Consider the following 19,280-nt stretch of genomic DNA (forward strand, 5'->3'; position numbering starts at 1 on the left):
GCTCTCTGCTATATGTCCACCCAATCCGCCATCTTGTTTGTTCTCCCCCCTGTTTTGTTTTTAATCTCACCGAGGTTCCCATGGTGTTTTTCCGTGGTGTGTCTCTGCTCCCCTGCTTGGTCTTGTCGTTTGGTATCGTCCAAATTGTTGGCTCCAGGCCACTGAGCTCGGCAGATTCCAAAGTATATGATTTCTTACATCCACTCCAAATTCCACTAACTATAAATATTCCTAGATATGTGGTTCAGAGTTGTAGAGGTCTGCCCTGCAGCCACTTTGTCTGGTATTTTGTGGTATTGCTGATGGAGAACTTCACTGCACCCTATCTGCCATCAAGCTCGGCGTCAACACTTCAGCTTTTATAAAGCCAAGTTTAAAAAATACTGGACTATTAGATATAGGGCAGAATTTTCAGAAATATAAAATGAATGGTTTCTACTAACCTATGGAAACTCAATTCCACAAACATCATTTTCTCTGACAGAACCTAAACCTACTACAATGGGGGCGCCAAAACATGCATGGCAAAATTCTCTTTTAATCCCCTTATTCCATGAACTTTTGTGCTAATCGCAGAGGCAGTGCTGGCGAGGGTTGTATGCTGTGCCGCCAGTTCTGATTCATAGCATCCCTGTATAGGGTTTTTGAGTCTGTAAATCTTTATGGTAGCGTAGTGGTTACGAATTGGGCTGTGAACCACAAGGTCAGCAGTTCGAAACTGCTAGCTGTTTAATGGGAGAACGATGAGGCTTTCTGCTCCTGTAAAGATTTACAGCCTCGGAAACTCTGTACAGGGTCGCTATGAGTCAGAACCAACTCTATGGTACTTATCAACAACAGCAAATTTTTATGGGAGCAGAATGCGTCATCTTTTTTTTCCTTGAGCGAGGGGTAGATATGAATTACTAACTTTGCAGTTAGCAACCCAGTTTGTAGCCCACTATGCTATATACCAAGGCTCCTTCGGTAGTACAGAAGTAGTCAGTATAATCATTACTACTGTTATTTCTCCCTTTACAGGCACAGAATTCCCAAAGAACAGTGGTGGTTGAAGCTGCGGCCTGTAATGAAAATTTTGGCTAAGTACAAAGCAAGCTATGATGTTTCTGAGTCTGGCCAGCTTGAGCATGTGCACCACCGTCCTCACGAGGAATCTGCAGGGATTTGAGCACCTCCGTGGCTCTTCTGACACCTGAGTTATACTGTATGTCTAGTGATGCTTTTGAACTTAATGTTCACTGACCTTCTTTTTGTAACATTTAAGTTATTTATCAGCACTTTATGCAAGTACTGTTGACAAAGTATTATTGACATTAATACCTAAGTAGAAACACCAGTCACCAATATTGTTGTCCATAGTCCAACTGTCAAAAAATAAAATACTGCATATATATATTCACTTCAACCTAGGTAGTCCATTGGACTTTGTACTCTGTGTCGTGCTTTAAAATGTGTGTATCTAATGGAATGAAAACATTTGGATAAAGCTCTAAGCACAGCAAACCAAAAATACACTGAATTGGCATTTCACTCCCACTTCATTGTTGTGAATTAAGTGCCAGTGAGTCAATTCTGACTCGAGTCATAGCGATTCTGTACAGCGTTTCCAACAGCTCTCACTTCCATTGTTGTTCTATCAGTTCTGACTCATAGCAACCCTATACAGGAATTCTAACCAGCAGGTAGGTTTGAACCACCAACCTTGTGGTTAGTAGTCCTGTGCTGATCCTACAGCGCCACACCACGACTCCAATTCCATTAGAACCCTTATCCATTGCTGGTGGGATTACAAAATGGTATAACTATTGTGAAAAACGGTGGTGGTGCCTTTAAAACTAAAAACAGAACTACCACATGACCCAGCAATTCCACTCTTACAGTTATACCCCAAAGACACAAAAGCAGCACGACGCACAACAGTCAAAAGCTGGAAACAATCTAAATGCCTAGCAACAGATTGAATGGATATATTCAATGGAATACTATTCAGCCAGTGAGAAAAATGAAGTCTCCATCCATGGATGGAGCTCGAGGACATTACATGAAATAAGCCAGTCACAAAACGATTTCATATAGGATCAGTCACAACAGCAATTCCAAAAATGAGGCTGGGATTCCTGTTAACGAGGAACAACTCAGAAATGGAGGGTGAGAATGGTTGCACACTTGTATCTAAATTGTAAACTATTGCGTTAGCGTTGGCTTTGCTACGTACGTTCTCGACAACAAAATAAATAAAACTTCCCTACAGAGCACATTTCTTCTCAGACACACATGGGGTCGCCATGAGTAGGAGAAGATGGCAACTGGTTTCCAATGCTATACTAAGAATTAATATATTAAAAAGATACTAGTTCAGAAAAAATATCCCCCTCCCCCCAGGTCCTGCTATTTAATTGAAGTAGGCTATTTAATTCTAGCCTCACTTTCTCCTTTTAAAGTTATACAAGTACCTTAAAAATAATGAACTTTCACATACCTTTTATTTTAATCCTAGTGACACCAGGGAAATATTGCAAAGAATTTCTGATACTGAGGTTCTCCTCCAGACCCATTAATTCACACTCTTTGGGACTGGTACCTGGATTAAATGCTCCGTGATCCTAACACGCTGCCAGACCCAGTGACTGTAAGCTCTGTTTTAGATTTTGGCTACATCAAGATAGAAGCGATAAAGATTACAAGGAGGCTTCAAAAAGTTCACAGAAAAATTGAATTAAATGATAATGGAAAATTGCCAGTAACTATTTGAAACCCTTTTGCATACTGTAGCCTCCGGGTATAGAAATTGTAGATAGGGAAAGAAGTTGTTTGACAGTCATATGTCATTGAGGACTGTTAAGTGCCATCGAGTGCGTTCCCTGACTCATAGTGACCCTGTACAGAGTTTCCTAGGAATGGCTGGTGAGTTTGAACTGCTGACATTGAAGTTAGCAGTCTAGAGGGGGAAAAAAGGAGGGTAGGGGATACATAAAAAAGGTTTTTTTTGGTGGTTAAGTGCTGTGAAATCTGTTCCAACTTATAGTGACCCTATATAGGGTTTCTTAGGAGTGGATCATGGATTTAAATCACTAACTTTGAGGCTCAAACTGACCTTGTGGTCTTACGCTTATCCTACAGCACCACACCAAAATGACAGAAGGAAAGCTAGTATTAAGAGGTTCCTGTCTAAAAAATTTAAAGGTATATATTAGAAACATCCCTTAAGTAATGAAAAAAAAATAGGCAAAGTTTATGTTAATATTTATTAATCCAAAAGCACACTTAGTTTGCTAAAGATGGTAATATAAACAGGAGTTCCTCAGATTTCTATCAGACTGCCCTGTTTAACTCACAGGCATTAACAAAAACTTTTCCAGTGTTGCTTGGTGTGATCATACATGGTTACAAATTAAGGGAGGCACTGAAATAAATTTGTTCACTTTATTCATCTTTTAATAAAGGCCCTAAATATGTTATTTTAGTAAAATGTCATAGTAAATAATGAGTAAAACACAGGTAGGTCAGGTTGCTTTCAATTTGAGAAATTTTGAAATACTATATTCTAGGGTTAATATGGTAAAGTAAGCATTTATATCATAAAATAATTTGACTCTTTGGCATTTAACACATGGTTATTTCAATTAAATCATTTTTTCATGGTCACTATATTTTCTTTAAGTGAGAGAGTTTTGGTCTGACTTGTCAGTCGAAACATTTCACAATGTTTTAACAATGACATGCGATCAAGATTTTGATCAAGACCAGTAACACTTCTTTCCTTTCAGTAACTGTCAGAATTATTTTTTTGCTCACAGGGTGAGTTATCTTACTATCCATGAGGGATCCTTAGCAATTTTTGCATTCTCTGGTCCAAGTATAGCCAACCCATGTGTGCGTTTTCCAATGCCAAGGTACCTGAAAGAAGGAACAAATGAATAACTAGTACTACTTCCTATAGTAAGAATTTTTGTTACTAACTGAACACATGAGCAGGTATACTCACTTATTGCTCACATCGATAAGTTTGTCGTGACTGACAGCAAAGAGTTGCTCCCTATGTGCCTGCCTTATCTCGTCAGAGAGTCCATACAAGAAATGATCCATACCTGAAAGGGAAATTAAGGTACAAATGGAGGAGTTGGCTAGAGCAGCAGAAAACTCTTGTGTGGGCATCTTGATTGGGATTCTGACATTGTTACACAGGTCACAAAAATAAAAGGGAACTATTTTACACTGGTGACAGTTCAAATTAAGCTTGACCTTCTCTTATTCCATCTTTATCCCATCTCAGAACCTGATACCTTATTACTGATCCCCCACTTTTTAAAAACTTTTTATTATGTGACTTGACTGAAGGTTTACGGACAAGATGGTACATTTTACATTCAACAAATCATACACTTTGTTTCATCTCAATGACTGCAATCTTACCTATCATGCAACCAGAGTTAGCCACTTCTTCCCTGGGGTTTCCATTTCCAGTTCATTCTCCCTTCTCAACTTTGTCCTTAGGTCAATGCTGCCTTTTTTGATTTTTGACAATTGACCATCCCATGGTAAGCATACCTTACTAGTGTTGTTGTCCCCCCTGTATACCTGTCTACTGCTTGAATGGAAATTGGGCCATAAGCGTGAATTCTTTTCCAGACCTAAAGGGTGGTGGAGAACCATAGTCTAGGGTTCCTTCAGTCTCTTTCTGACCAGTAAGCCTGGTTGGTTGGTTGGATTTTTAAAAAAAAACAAACAATGAGTTTTCTGACCCCAATTTTGGCAGGTAGGAAAAAGAATAAGTAAGGATCACTTAAGGTTTATATACGCAGAATAAGTAAGGATCACTTAAGGTTTATATACGCAAAGTGACTTGTAATGTGACCATTTATGTGCCATGTCAAAATGTTCTCATTCAACTTTATCCAACAAATTATGTTACCTTGTAATCATTTAAGCTCTCTGCAATTTAGATCACTTACGCTCAAAAATAAGTTTGATTCTTTCAAAATGACCAACACCAGCATATCCATGCCTGGATAGATGTCTGTCTAAACTAAAAGCTATGTCAAGGCACTCCTTGTCAAAGTCAGTGTGACAGTAAGTTGTCAAATATGAAAATCATACTGGAAAAGGAAAGGGTGATGAGAACACCCAAGCACTTTATTTATCTAAAGTGATAGAGGAGTTGCTGCATTTGGGCCACATATGCACAAGGAGGCAAGTCTTGCTTTGCTTAAGAAAAATAACTAAGAAACCAGAGGGGTGAAATCCTGTCTGTCAAGTTTCTCATTATTTACTCAAAATACCTTTGTCTGAAGGTGCTACAGGAGAATCCACAGCAGAGAACACGGAAAGTTTTGCTTCATCGATGTCTTGCTGAGTGAATTTTCCAGATTTAGCCCAGTCAATAGCTTTTCCAAAAGACTGGAGAGTTTCTATTGAGTTTGGGTCCCTAGAAAATTTAAAAAAAAAAAAAAAAAAAAAAAAATCCCTACATTTCACAACTGTGAAAAGAAAGCATCATCATATGTTGGCAAATCGTTGGTATGATTAGGGCTATATTTTAATGCTTCACAATCCAAAGAGTGCACTGATAAATATCAATCCCTGTCAAGAGGAACTTAAATCTGACCACATAAACCATTCAATCTATAGATATGGTCTCTCTGCCTTCATCATCAGATTATGTTAGTACATCTCTGTTTTATGATTTCAGTGGAGCAGGAAGTCAGTTAGAGAAAGGGAAGCCCGGAGTCCAATAAAACTAAAGGAAGGCTCCTGGGCCACCCTAAGTAAGAATCAACTTAAGGATACACAATTTGTTGGTGTTTAGTGTTGTCAAGTTGACTCCAACTCAGGTATAATCCTATATCAGGTTTCCTAGGAGTAACTGGTGGTTTTAAACAGTCAACCTTGTGTTTAGACTCAAAGTGACTCTGTACAGGGTTTCTGAGGCTGGAAATCTTTACAGGAGCAGAAAGCCTCATCTTTCTCCTATGGAACAGCTGGTAGGTTCAAACTCCTGAACTTGAGGTTCGCAGCCTAATTCAGAACCACTACGCTACCAGAGCTCCTTCAGTGCTTACCCTACAGCTGCATACCAGGACTCCAACAGCATGTAAAAAAGTTGAGAAAAGGCTAAATGAAATCCAGGTGTTCACTTCCACAAGATATATTCAGAATAATCTAGAAATTACGTATAGCTGGGCCAATTTTAGAAATACTTCTTCACCTTGTCGACACGGAAAGAGAGCTTCCATTGTCCATGATTCCTATGAACATAGTCAAAATATGTCTTATTGTAGAGGATGCTACGGGGCCCTGGTGTGCAGCTGGAGGCTAAGTACTGGACTAGAAACCTCAAGGTTGGCAGTTCAAACCCAATAGCTGCTATGAGCCAGAACCAACTTGACAGTACTTAACAATATGGTAGAGACTGACAAGGGGTCATGCTTTGTTTTTATATCCCCTCTAAAAACAAAGTTCCTAACACAAATAGATTCACTAGACAGGTATTAGTCAAGAGCAAAGGTACAATTCCACTAGAATGTCATAAGTGAAATTCATCCCTTTCTATAGCTATAGAGTGTGAAAATACATTTCTCATGAAATAGGACCACAGAAAATTAATACTCTACATAAAAAGCTAATAATCTCTGGCTATGAAAACTTAAGAGAACAACCCCATAAATGTCTTTACAATGACAGAAGCTCTCAGAATGTCTTCTAACTTACATATGCTAAAAATCCAAATCATAGAAATGTTGTTTAGTTATATCAAGTAGGTTTCGACTCACAGCTACCCTGTATAGGATTTCTGAGGTTCGGCTGGTAGGTTTGAACTGCTGGCCTCTTGAGTACTTAATCCTACAGAACAGCAGGACTCCAATTCATAAAAAATATAGGACCTAGATGATGTAAAATGTTTCATATTATGTACCACACTCCCAAAACCTAATAGTAAGGATACTCCTAAGCTGTGGTTAAGTGTTTTAGAGTTGGGAGAAAAAAAATGAATGGAAACAATTATTCTTTTTCTACTTTTCTAATTTATCCAGTACATCCATGATAATGACACTTACACTTAGTAGAACAAATGACTAGAAGTGAAATTCTGTGGGTGTGTATACAGAAAACCTCACCTGTAAGAGTAAAAGTTGAATAGTCCATTATAGCCGAGTTTGGCACCTCCGCCATACGCACCGCCTTTCTCTCGAATTTCTGTATGTAAGAATTTAGTACTCATCAAACGTGCAAGGATCTTAAGACTGAAATTGAGGATAACAAAAGGCAAGTTAAAAAATATTACTGATAGGGAAGTATTAGACATACAAAGTAATCCAAAGAAAAGTAGAAAATATAATTAAAATTTTTAAAGTTCTGAAGTCCTTGTCTTATTTTCATGAACTAAAACTAACAACAAAAAATAAGAGAAAAATTTCAAATCATTCCTTTGGGTTCCAGGAATCCAAAGATAGGAGTTGGTGTTGGAGGAAAAGACATGGAGAGGGTATTTTTTCTTTAAATCTTCCAATCTGTATATTTAGCTTACTTTGTTCTATATGTAACTATGTGCATTCCTTATATATGCAGAAACACATCCAACCATTGCTGGATAAGCAGCAATGATTGGGTGACGATGACCAGGTAGGTAGGACACAAGTGTGCTATGGAGATGGTAAAACACTCAGGCCTCAAGTCACCACTACCTGTGATGGACCTTGTTTTAACATAGGTGAAGAACATGAAATAGGCAAGATGAGAAATGAAATCATTGAGAGAAAATTCTCTTACTATATATTCATTCACTTTCCAGCTATCAAAACTTTTCTGAGACTCTTATCTTACATCTGCCTTTCATCTCTATTTTCATCCCTTTTTCTCTGTTGATTAATGACTTTTTAAAACGTTGGTGGTTTAAACCCACCCCTAGATCCACGGGAGAAAGATACAGATTCAGTCCTGGAAACCCTACTGTTGTTAGGTGCCCTCGAACAAGCTCTGATTCACAGTGACCCTAGGCATAACAGGACAAAGCACGGCCTGGTCATGTGCCAGCCTCACAATTGTTAAATTTGAGCCCATTGCTGCCGCCAGGGTGTCAATCCATCTCATGGGGGGGTCTTCATCTTTTTCACCAACTCTTTACCTCACCAAACATGACATCCATCTCCAGAGACGGCTCCCCCTAATAACATATCCAAAGTATCAGAGACCAAGTCTCACCATCCTGGCTTGTAAGAAGCATTCTGGCTGTACTTCTTCCAAGAGAGAGCTGTTTGTTCTTCTGGCACTCCATGGTATTTTAACTATTCTTCTACACCCTCATAATTAAAATGCATCGAGCGAGCCTTCTACTGCCTTCCTTATTCACTGTCCAACTTTCAAATGCAAATGAGGTAACTGAAGATACCATGGCTTGGGTCAAGAGCACCTTAGTTTTCAAACTGATACCTTTGCTCTTAACACTTTAAAAAGGTTTTTTGCTGTATGAATTCTTGACTGCTGTTTCCATGAATGTTGAGTGGATCCAAACAAAATGAAGTTTTTGACTATTTCCATGTTTTCTCCATTTATCATGATACTATTTATTGGTCCAGTTGTGAGGATTTTTGTTTCCTTGATACTGAGGTACAACCCATACTAAAGCCTGGAGTCATCTTTGATCTTTATCAATAGGTATTTTAAATCCTCTGCTTCCAGCAAGCAAGGTTGGATCACCTACAGGGTTGCTATGAGTCAGAGTCCACTAGATGGCAGTGGGCTTTACTGTCCTTTAAGTGGGATTACTGGGAAGCTCATATATAAGCATGTGGGCCCAATTTGCCATCTGCCATGTTTACCAGAAATCTACAGTCGAATTTTAAGCAATTTTTACTCATAAGTGAGAGGAATTGTGGGGCTGTGATTAATGTCTCTTCTAGCCATAGTCTGTGTAAACTTACACCAAACACAAACAGATGTGTCTGCTTAAGAGAAGGTGAGGGAAGATGCCGATGGGTTATCATTCAGTTGTGGCTGGTAACTAATTGTGAGTGCACAAACTTGGAATATTAAAGTGGGCTTAAAAGAAGCAATTTCAGAACTAGGAGGATGGGTTGGGAGGGTGGCTCTCACTACCATCAAAGGAGAAGCACATGTCCTTTGGCGCCTGACATCTCTGTGATTTGAACTCTTCAACTTGAGGACAGAAAGCTGTGCCACCTCAGAGGAGTAGCAGCAGCACTAGAACCAAGAGACAGGGTAGTGGGTATCCTGACCCATGGATCAAGTAAAGGCTAGTTTGCAGACGGGGTGTCTTCAGGCACTTAATAGGGTTTGCTGACTCATGAAGCCAGAGCTGAGTACTTTCAGGCTGAGGCTTACAGCAGATTAGGGTATCATTTAGGCATTTATTAGTAGCCCTGAAAAAACTCTGTAGTCTTGTCAAGCAGGACAGAGGTCAGGCCAAGGAGCTGAGGGCCAAGAGAAAAGGCTGTCCTGACGGGAAGAACTGTGTTCTGAACATTTTCTGATTCTGTTTGCTTCCCTAATAAACCCCATAATTGGGAGTATTGTCTCTGACTTCTGTGAGGCCCATGCAATGAATGACCAAACCTAGCGGAGAAGAAAAGAAGGTTGTGGGAAGGACAGTTGAAGTCACTTTTTGCAGGAGTAAATGAGGCATTGTACAAGGATTTCCTGTTTAGGTACATGGGGATCTGTTCTGCTTATAGGACAGCTCAGGGGACATAAATTGTTTGGGAAAATAGGTATAATGTTAAGCAGTTTGTTCATAAAGATTTACTTTGAAAGAATAGTCAGGAATCTGTATTTCAATGTTTCTATATGGAATTACCAAACCTAGCTGAGAAGTAAAGAAAGCTGTGGGAAGGATTGTTGATGTCACTTTTTGTAGGACATCAAAATTATAACAGCAATGTCACAATGGGACAGGAATTCAAAATTTAAAATAAATACCAAAAGAAAAAATAAAAACCAAAAAACCCTGTTAAGGAAACTTGAATCATTATGTTCTAATGATTCTGATAAGCTTTATACAGATCCTAGAATGCAGTATGATCCTTACAATCACTATTTATACCTTTCTGTTTCATACCTGGCATGATCTGGGTGTGTATAGGGAACGGTTCTAACACATTCACCAACGTAATTCACTGGGAAAGGAAGCAGAAAATGTGTCTTCATCTGACAAGGTTTGAAAGTAGGATCCTGAGGAATAAAGAAGCCTTATTCAAATCAGGCTGCATTACAACAACATAGTCCACAGATGTTACAATTTCTAGATAATATCTGAATAGGAGAAGGCACTGATAATTATCTTATTCTGTAGATTTTTTCACTTAATAACTAACATGAAATGTATCAACTCTAAAAATGAAGGTGTTCCTACAAATATTTACAACCTTGGAAACCCAATACAGGATAGCTGTGAGTAGGAACCAATTCAAAGATGCTTAACAGCAACAATACAGTGCCATACAATGTAATTATTATTCTATTAGAAACATTCCATTGTATATCATTTATACCAGAAGTTATCTGTGTGAGCTCACTTTTCATTTTCCCCATGAAAATATTACACTGCTATACTATATGCCACACAAACTTAAGGCTGGAACTACCAGAGAGCTGAGTAAGGAGAAGGAGATCACCATGCTAATGTGAAGGTGCATTAACATTAACTCAAAAGGGGAAGTAACATCATAATAAAGGCAAACTGCAAAGTAATGAGAACGTGTGGAGCAATGAATGTTTTTTAGAACACCAGAAGGATGTAAGAGTGAATGAACTCAGAAAGGCATGAAAAGAAGAGTAATTCTAAGGAATGATTTACAGGGAAAACAATCACAATCCAAGCCACTGATACACAGCTGTGAGTACACAAGCTAGCTTGATTCTGAAGTTACTGATATAAGGACTTACTGTGATAAGTTTTCTTATCATTTCAGCGCCATTAACATGTGTACTTCCACTAGATCCGGTATGTCCAGCACTGGTATGTGCAGGTTTCTAAAAAAAAAAAAAAAAAATTCCAAGATAAATGAGACAAATCCAAAATTCACTTGAAATATTTAACCAGGTACATTTGATAAAATTCACAAAACTAATAAACAAGTGTTTTTGCTTCCAGAAAAAACAGGGTCGTTAGAGGAATAGGCATTTTTGTCAGAAGTAGGCACAAGAAATAGTAAGCCCCCTTCTCTATTCATAAAATTACTTGATGACACACAACAGGAAGGAAGATCTATCAATCCATAAATGGAATAAGGGACGTTGGAGGATCAATACAGCAGATGTAAGAAATAAAACTCCTTTGAGAAATCTAGAGATTGTCAACTAGTAGATAGTAGAGTCCACAGTGAGTTGGTATGTGAGAAGGCTTCTTTCTCTACAGATATGTGCAGTAAAGAATGACTTTTTAACCTACTTTACAAATTAACAGGTTGATGAGACTTCTACTAGATACAATGACTCTACAGAGAAAACCATGCCACACTGAGTGAAGTAGCGAAGGCACTTTGTCTCTCTTGTGTCTTATAAAAGCCTTACAAACAGCAGTGAGACAGACTTCATCACTCATTTGTCTTGGTTCTTCTTCCATGTCTGTCTCCTAAATCAAATTTTGTTTTTTCCCCATCAAGAGGCTGCTCCAAGCATAAGCAAAAAGCAGCAAGCTTAGACTCTAAAGTCAAGTTGCAGTATTTGAATTCATTTCTTAATTAGGTCAATATTAGGCAAGTGCATAATCCTTCTAAACCTATATAAGGAGGATATTACTACACAAGCATTGAATGGTTTTGAGGATTAAATGGATACATGTAAAAACTGAGAATTCCATTTGGCACATGCCAAGAGCTCTATTGCTACTGGCCGTATTTTCAACATCGTTACCTCAATCACGTGCGGACGAACAGATTTTCGTTCTTTTTTACTTCGACTGAGGTTTTTAATGAAGCTTTCGACTGCTTTTTCGGTCTGAGACAGCTGCTGAGGAGTAGCATTCACTGCACATCTGTTTAAGAAAGCACAGATCTATGTAAAATCATTCTTATGAACAATATTATTTTCCTAATTTATCACATTTTCATAAATAAACCCAAAATAAAAGTGAACCATGTCATTTTTATATAACAATGATCAAAAATGATAAAAAGGAAGCAGTAACCAAGTTTAGAAAGAAAACAGCTATCTGATCTCTCTAGAGTGCTTCCAAAAATGTGCACACATTTCAGTGCATGAGCATTAACAAATAGCAGTTTAGATGCAAAAACAGATTTTTCTTAGTCTAAATGCTATTCTCTTCTGAAGGGATAGCGACAACAAAGCTAGCAAGATCTGTCAGTAGCTAATTCATATTTAGATGAGCAGAACTTTAAAAACTTCAGGGTTATGAACCATTTGAAAACATAAACTGGCTGTTAAAACAGAAAATTATAAATAGCTAAAAGTTTACCCGGCTCTTGAAAATATAGTTTTACAACCTTCTTAAATTTTAGAGTCACAAATATTATCAAATGAAAATTATGCACAATACACTTAAAGAGTGTATTTTTCCCCTCTATCCTAGAACCTAAATTTACTTTGGTTAAATTAATGTTAGCTATGTGCTACAGGGTTAAGCACTGGACTGCTAATCACAAGGTTGGTGGTTCAAACTCACCAGACACTCCTCGGAAACCCTATACAGGGTTGCTATGAGTCAGAACTGACTCAAGGGCATAGAATAGCAGCATATTCTAGGCATTATACTAATGGCTTTACAAATACAGTTTTAAAATCCTTTCAATCGTCTGCAATGTAGAACTTTATAGAGAAGAATGAAAATGCAAATGGGTAAGTTACCCCCAAACAAAACAAAACAAAAAACAAACAAGAAATCCACTGCCATTTAGTCAATTGCAATTCACAGCGACTCTATACATGGTTTCTGAGACTGTAAATCTTTAAGAGAACAGACGGCCTCATTCTTCCAACTAGTGGGTTTGGACCAATGACTTTCTCCTCAGCAGACCAATGACTAGCAAGATATCTCTAAGTGTAAGCCTCGGAATTATTACCCACGCCTGTCTGACAGAAGAGCCTGTGCATTAACTACTATGCCCTACCACCTGTTACTCAGAGAACCCACCTTGTAGAATCTGACCATCATCTCTAAGAAGTGGGGACTCTTCACGTAGAACTACAAGTGATTCAAGGAAACACATTTCTATTGAGCTTTGTTGTTGTGATTAGGTGCCGTCAAGTCACTCATAGTGACCCTGTGTAGGGTTTAGAAGGAGCGATTGGTGGGTTTGAATGGACCTTGTGATTAATTGTCCTATGCCTACCCTATAAGAGTATAGTGGGGCTCTGTAGGATAAGCAGTGGACCATGAACCATACCATCAGTGGTTCGAGCTCATCAGTCACTCCACGACACAAAGGTAAGGCTTTCTGCTCTTGCACAGATTTACAGTCTCAGAAACCCTACACAGGGTGGCTATGAGTCGGAATTGACTCGGCAGCACTTTATAACAACAACGACAAATGAGTATCGCTGGCAGTAAGATGCTGAAAATACACTGGGAACTGTTTTTAAAAATTTCATTCACCCTAAAATAAAAACCTATGGGTCTAAGGTTCACAGTCTGACTGAGCTGCTAGACATTTCCCTTAAACCACTGTATGATTATCATTCTTCAAGAAATGTTTTGTTTTTATATTAATCTTGAACAAATTATCCTTTACTGAATTCACTGACTCCTCATTTACAGAACTTTGTTTTTGACTTTTAAAAGAAATACAATGTTGAATACTGCTACTTTGCTGTTCTAGGATTAAATTACCTTGAGTTCGCCCTTACCTCTCAAAATTTTTATTAAACTTAAAACATCCTTTTTACTCCCAAGGAAAACGATTTACAGAACTTTTGAAGTCCAGAATCAATTCTGTAACTAATACCAGCTTGTTGGATTTTTGTTGGGCATATAAGTTTATATAATTTTTTACTTCAAACAGAAAACTTCTATAAACTACACTTAATGAAATGTAATGAATCATACGACCTATGTTTAGACACAAACCATGAAATCGTACCTCATATTATCACCGTTTAAGACATGCTTCTGGATACGTGGGAGTTTTCTGAGGATTGGTTTGATGTCTGTCATTTCTGCAATTCTCTTCATTAACCTGACCTAAACAAAAGATCAAATACACAGTATTGGGCAAAGCAGAAACCAATGACACATCATCACTGTCAGAAACGAAACACCCTTGCTATCAGTACTATCCTTTGAGTATGTAATGTGTTCTGATTTGGGCCCTCCCTGCATGTATGCAGATGTCCAGCTTGGGCGAGGGAGAGGGTTGCAAGTGGTGGTGCTGTCTAGAAAGCAAAAGGTAAAATAAAAAGAATGAATCCATGTGAAATTCATGCAGTTAGAAAGTTAGCTTTTCTAGATGTAATTCAGAGAATATTTTAACAATTTTGGAATATGTGAACAAACCAGAATGAAAGTGTTCCCTCAAAACATTTTCACCTGATCCATTCCATTGAAAGTCTCCTGTATTTCTCCTGCAGGTGTGAGGGTTCTACTCGCTCTGATGGATGCATAGAGATGACCAGAATCTGAAATTCCATTGGACAGATCTTGTGCACTCATTTTAACTAACACTTTGAAGTGCTCTTCTTCTTCAAAGCACGGGCTATGGACAATGGAAATACATAATAAAATCCTGGAGCAATCCATCCATTATTCCATCTTTATTATAAAGGGAAAAAATACATATATGTATGTTTATGCCTCCTTACTAATATAGAAACCTTATTAAGTATAAATTTCCAGATTATTTAAATATCCTCAGACATTTCCTAAGAATCCATAGAAGTCACAAATAAAATTAGGTTAGACAATCAACCGCCAATGATTGAATAAAATCTTATACTTTTAGAATACTTCAGACTTAGATTCCTGACATATCCCAAGAATGAACAAACTTTGCATTTAATGTTACTTGTTAAAGATTTCACTCCACAAATGCATCATGTCAGGTAGGTTTCGATCCAGGCAGAGAGATGAAAAAAGCACACCCTATATCATGAAAGGAAAAAACAAAAGAAATATAAAAGAAAACATTAATTTAAAGAGAAGACAAAAGACACTGGAGAAACAAATGTCTGAGTAAACTGATCTAGAGAGACAGCATTACCTGCTCATAGGTATCTAGATGGGAATCGTCAGGGAGCACACGGGGAGAAACAGTCATTCCTCCTGTTTTCAGCTGTATTTGCTGAGCTTGCTCTCGATAGTTAAGAATGCCACAGCCCAGTCTATCGATTGCAAAGAAATAGTATCTGGATTAGCAAGGTAATCCTTGCCAGGTCATTAAAAAAAAACATACATTTTGAATTCCAAGTCGCTTAATGAATTCAACAACCTCTTTTTCGTTTCACTTCCAAAGTTATAAAAACACAAGTACATTTTTATATTAATCCTCAAAATCTGTGAATCCCACGTAGAACTCTACTAGAAACAGTCAGTGTCTAGCTTTAAAAATAAAATATCAAAATAAGCTTAGGTATTTTATGAGCGTTCAGTGTTCCCGCCTTTACTTTTTTCTTTCAAACTGATTTTATTTGCTCAGATAGCTGGTCATTTTGGAAGGGAAAAATCCAAAGAATAAGCCTTAGAGTTTTTAAGAAAACCTGACCACCCTCTTTGTTGATGATACTTTAGGAGAAACATTCCAAGCAATGCTTCTAGTACAAAAAAAACCAAAAAACAACAACTTGAATCAAGACCACACGGGTGCGGCTAAACTGCTATAACCAAAAAAGGACAAGCAGAGCGAGCTATGCGGGGCGGGGGAAGCAGAACTTTTCAAAGATCAAAGACATTCTTCATCTGGTCACATATGCAGCCAGAAGATCCCACCTTTATGGAGCTCTCTGCAATTTGCAAACACTTTTATTTCCACAGTACAAAGACTCCAACTACATTGGACAACAGGCCCTACACAATTTGCTGTAATTCTTTGCCCTCCCTTTATCTCCCTGGATCACAAGAGAAGAAAGCCTACAGCTACAATGCTTGCCAGTTTGGATTGCTCCCCTGGGCCAGCTAGAATGCAGCAGAAGAAAAGGGTTACACAGCAGTGTGTGTACTTGGGCATGTATTTTCAAATATGAGGGGCCTTCAAAACTTTTGTGGTAAATGGAATTTTTTCACAAACTTTGTAAAGTCACTTTGTATAGTCACGTTGCTGTGGTTAAGAGTCATCGAGTCAGTTCCGACTCACAGACACCCAGTGTAACGTTTCGGAGGCTTTTTAACGTGCAGCAGTAGGTAGGTTTGAACCACAGGCCTTGTGGTTTGAAGTCCAGTGCTTATCCTATGTAGCTACTGTGCTATACAGGATAAGCCTGTACATCCACAGATATCTATTTTAATCCAAAATTAGCAGTAATTACAAATTTACCTTAGCTGGGAAGCACACTAAGGGAAAAGTGTATATAAATGGTATCTCAAGCTAAAACACAGGTTGACATTTTAATTATATTTTTATTAAAAACTATCATTTAAATTCTTAAGAAAATAGTCATTGAGCTATATGTTATAGATATATTGCAGTATTCTCCAGATTTAAAAGTATTTTACTGCAATATAGCAAGAAAATAAGATTTTCATAAAATAAAATCTAAACACACATATTATAGGCTTTACTTCTACACTGTAACACTCAAGTTTTGAAAAACAAGATGTGATTGACTGAAATGATTACTATCAATGTAATATACACACAGAAAACATAAAAATGTATGTCAGATTATGGACAGATTTGTATCATCTTCCCAAAATTCAGACTCTTACTTGGTAAGGACGCTGCAGAAGAGAGGCACATAGGGTTTTAACTCTTCAGGAAGTGTATTCAAACTAGAAAAAGCTCTGAAATATACCACACCATTGGTTGGTTGGGCACAGTACTGAACAGGGATATCTCCAGCTAAAAACAAAAAGAATAATTTTTTTATTACCGGTAAAATGTAATTATTTTTAATATTTTTAAATTATGCTACTGCTTTAAAAACGTACATGTATAAAAGAAATGTTATTCATTTGTTATATGTAAAGTATACTTTCATAAAGCTTAAATGGAGTTCTATACGACAAACGAATTCAACAACCAAAGCCTTCAAAAGCTTCTTTTTCGTTTTCAAAGAAATGAAAAAAAGCACCAACCAATTTAAGAATTCTACCAACTTCAAGAAGCTCTGGTGTAGCGTTGTGGTTACGAATCGGGCTGCTAACCTCAAGGTCTGCAGTTCGAAACTACCAGCCATTCCATGGGAGACAGATGAGGCTTTCCGTTCCCGTAAAGATTTTCAGCCTTGGAAACTCTGTGCAGGGTCACTATGAGTCAGAACCGACTCCATGGTACTTAACAACGTAACAGCAACAACGTCTTCAAAGAGCTCTGGTAGTGCAGTGGTTACGAGCCACGCTACTAACCTCAAGGTCAGCAGTTCAAAACCACCAGTTGGTTCGCGGGAGAAAGATGAGTCTTTCTTCTCCCATAAAGATTTATAGTTTCAGAAATCCTATACAGGGTCACTAAGAGTTGGAAGCAACACCATGGCACACTATACTTTGTTATGGTAAAAAGGAAGAATTCTTGAATACTAAAATAATCCCTAATTTTCAAAGAATTAGAACAGAAGAATAAAGCACTATTCTTCTGGCTTTATAACTGTACTAGTATTCAGGCTGGTCCTTATCCATCTGTACACAAATTCTTCTCTTTTTCAGCATGGATGCCTAATTATAGGCTATTACTACAACAATTTCATGTGGGTTAATACGGTGAACTGCAAAGTTGGTTTGAATTGCAATGTCAGTGGTTCAAGCTTACCAGTCACTCCTCAGAGAGTGGTCACTATGGGTCGCAACCAACTCAACGGAATTTAAAAACAACAACAAATGATACTCATGTTCTCTAACAAGTCCTGCCCATGCCTATAGGTCCCATACTTCTTCAATAAAAAGTCCCCTGACCATCCACTTCACATATTTGGCATATCCTGCATGGCTATTCATATCCCATGTCTTCAAAGATGCTTCTAAATCTTTTAAGAATACATTTTTGATGTCCCTAGCATAATACCCTCAACCAGAAGAGGTACAAAAGCATTTATTAATGATTTTATGAACATCATCTATAAATAAAAACTACAGGGAAATTAAAAACAAGTGGAACACTGCACTTCAAGAAGGTTAGTCTAGAAGAATACATTTCATTTACGAGCATGCACAGATGTACTTGAAATCTGGTGTGGCACTGTAGGTAAGCACTGGACTACTAACCGCATGGTTGTTGGTTCAAACCCACCAGCTGCTCCTAAGAAACTCTATACAGGGTTTCTATGAGTCGGAAACAACACGACAGCCCTTAACAACAACACATATACAAATAAACTAATGTGGTAAACATAGCAATGTTCTTGTTTTTAAAAAAGATCCCAGTGTTGCTTCACAACAAAAACAAAGTTATGTTCAAATGGAGTCTAGAATCCTAGCATACATGGATTTTAAGTTAAAGTATAATATTGTAGTAAGTCTTTCCTCAAAGTAGATCAGTAAAGTAAATCAATATTCACTTGTAAGTTGAATGTTAACATCTAGCTGAGTAACACTATTCAAGAGAGCTATGTATTTCATATGCTACCAACCAGAATCTAAAGTAAAACTGAGTACCTTTGAGATCAAAACCAGTGGCAGAATACAGAATGACACACTAAGATAAGGTATGAGAATGTTATTAACCTGGGACAACCTTTCCAATCTCCATAACTCATCAATACCTAGAAGATATTCTCACACTTAACAACTGAGTGGAAGAGTTAATTTGGGTCTATATCTCAAACCATACCTTTAAAATACTGCTGTAAACCAAACTAGAAACCAAACCACTGCCATGGAATCAATACCAAGTCACAGTGACCCTAGAGGACAGACTGGAATTACTAGTACCTTAGGGATTTCTTTCAAGACTATAAATCATACAGCCTCATTGTCCTCCACTGGAGCAGCTGGTAGGAATGAAGAGCTAACTTTACAGTTAACAGAACAACACTTAACTCACAGTGCCATCAGCACTCCTTAACAGAACAACACTTCACTCACAGTGCCATCAGCACTCCTTAACAGAACAACAGTTAACTCACAGTGCTATCAGCACTCCTTAACAGAACAGTTAACTCACAGTGCCATCAGCACTCCTTAACAGAACAACAGTTAACTCACAGTGCCATCAGCACTCCTTAAC

At 37.8% G+C, this 19,280-nt stretch overlaps 2 protein-coding genes across 2 annotated transcripts in view; one reads left to right on the forward strand and one right to left on the reverse strand.

Moving 5' to 3' along the window:
- PFKP (phosphofructokinase, platelet) overlaps nucleotides 1–1,168 on the forward strand; it is a 120,565-nt gene extending 119,397 nt beyond the window's left edge. Inside the window, exon 20 of the mRNA XM_006874742.1 lies at nucleotides 1,021–1,168. Coding sequence (XP_006874804.1) covers nucleotides 1,021–1,168 — 148 coding nt within the window. The remainder of the gene's footprint in view (nucleotides 1–1,020) is intronic.
- Nucleotides 1,169–3,803: 2,635 nt separating this feature from the next.
- The window catches only part of PITRM1 (pitrilysin metallopeptidase 1), a 60,000-nt gene continuing 44,523 nt past the window's right edge, over nucleotides 3,804–19,280 (reverse strand). The window contains exons 16-27 of the mRNA XM_006874743.1: nucleotides 16,829–16,961; nucleotides 15,168–15,288; nucleotides 14,973–15,049; nucleotides 14,498–14,663; nucleotides 14,052–14,152; nucleotides 11,869–11,989; nucleotides 10,900–10,986; nucleotides 10,073–10,185; nucleotides 7,116–7,241; nucleotides 5,280–5,425; nucleotides 3,986–4,088; nucleotides 3,804–3,897 (exon numbers count right to left, since the gene is read on the reverse strand). Coding sequence (XP_006874805.1) covers nucleotides 3,804–3,897; nucleotides 3,986–4,088; nucleotides 5,280–5,425; nucleotides 7,116–7,241; nucleotides 10,073–10,185; nucleotides 10,900–10,986; nucleotides 11,869–11,989; nucleotides 14,052–14,152; nucleotides 14,498–14,663; nucleotides 14,973–15,049; nucleotides 15,168–15,288; nucleotides 16,829–16,961 — 1,388 coding nt within the window. The remainder of the gene's footprint in view (nucleotides 3,898–3,985; nucleotides 4,089–5,279; nucleotides 5,426–7,115; nucleotides 7,242–10,072; nucleotides 10,186–10,899; nucleotides 10,987–11,868; nucleotides 11,990–14,051; nucleotides 14,153–14,497; nucleotides 14,664–14,972; nucleotides 15,050–15,167; nucleotides 15,289–16,828; nucleotides 16,962–19,280) is intronic.

This window comes from Chrysochloris asiatica, unplaced genomic scaffold (assembly GCF_000296735.1).
Source record: "Chrysochloris asiatica unplaced genomic scaffold, ChrAsi1.0 scaffold00297, whole genome shotgun sequence".
Lineage (NCBI taxonomy): Eukaryota > Metazoa > Chordata > Mammalia > Afrosoricida > Chrysochloridae > Chrysochloris > Chrysochloris asiatica.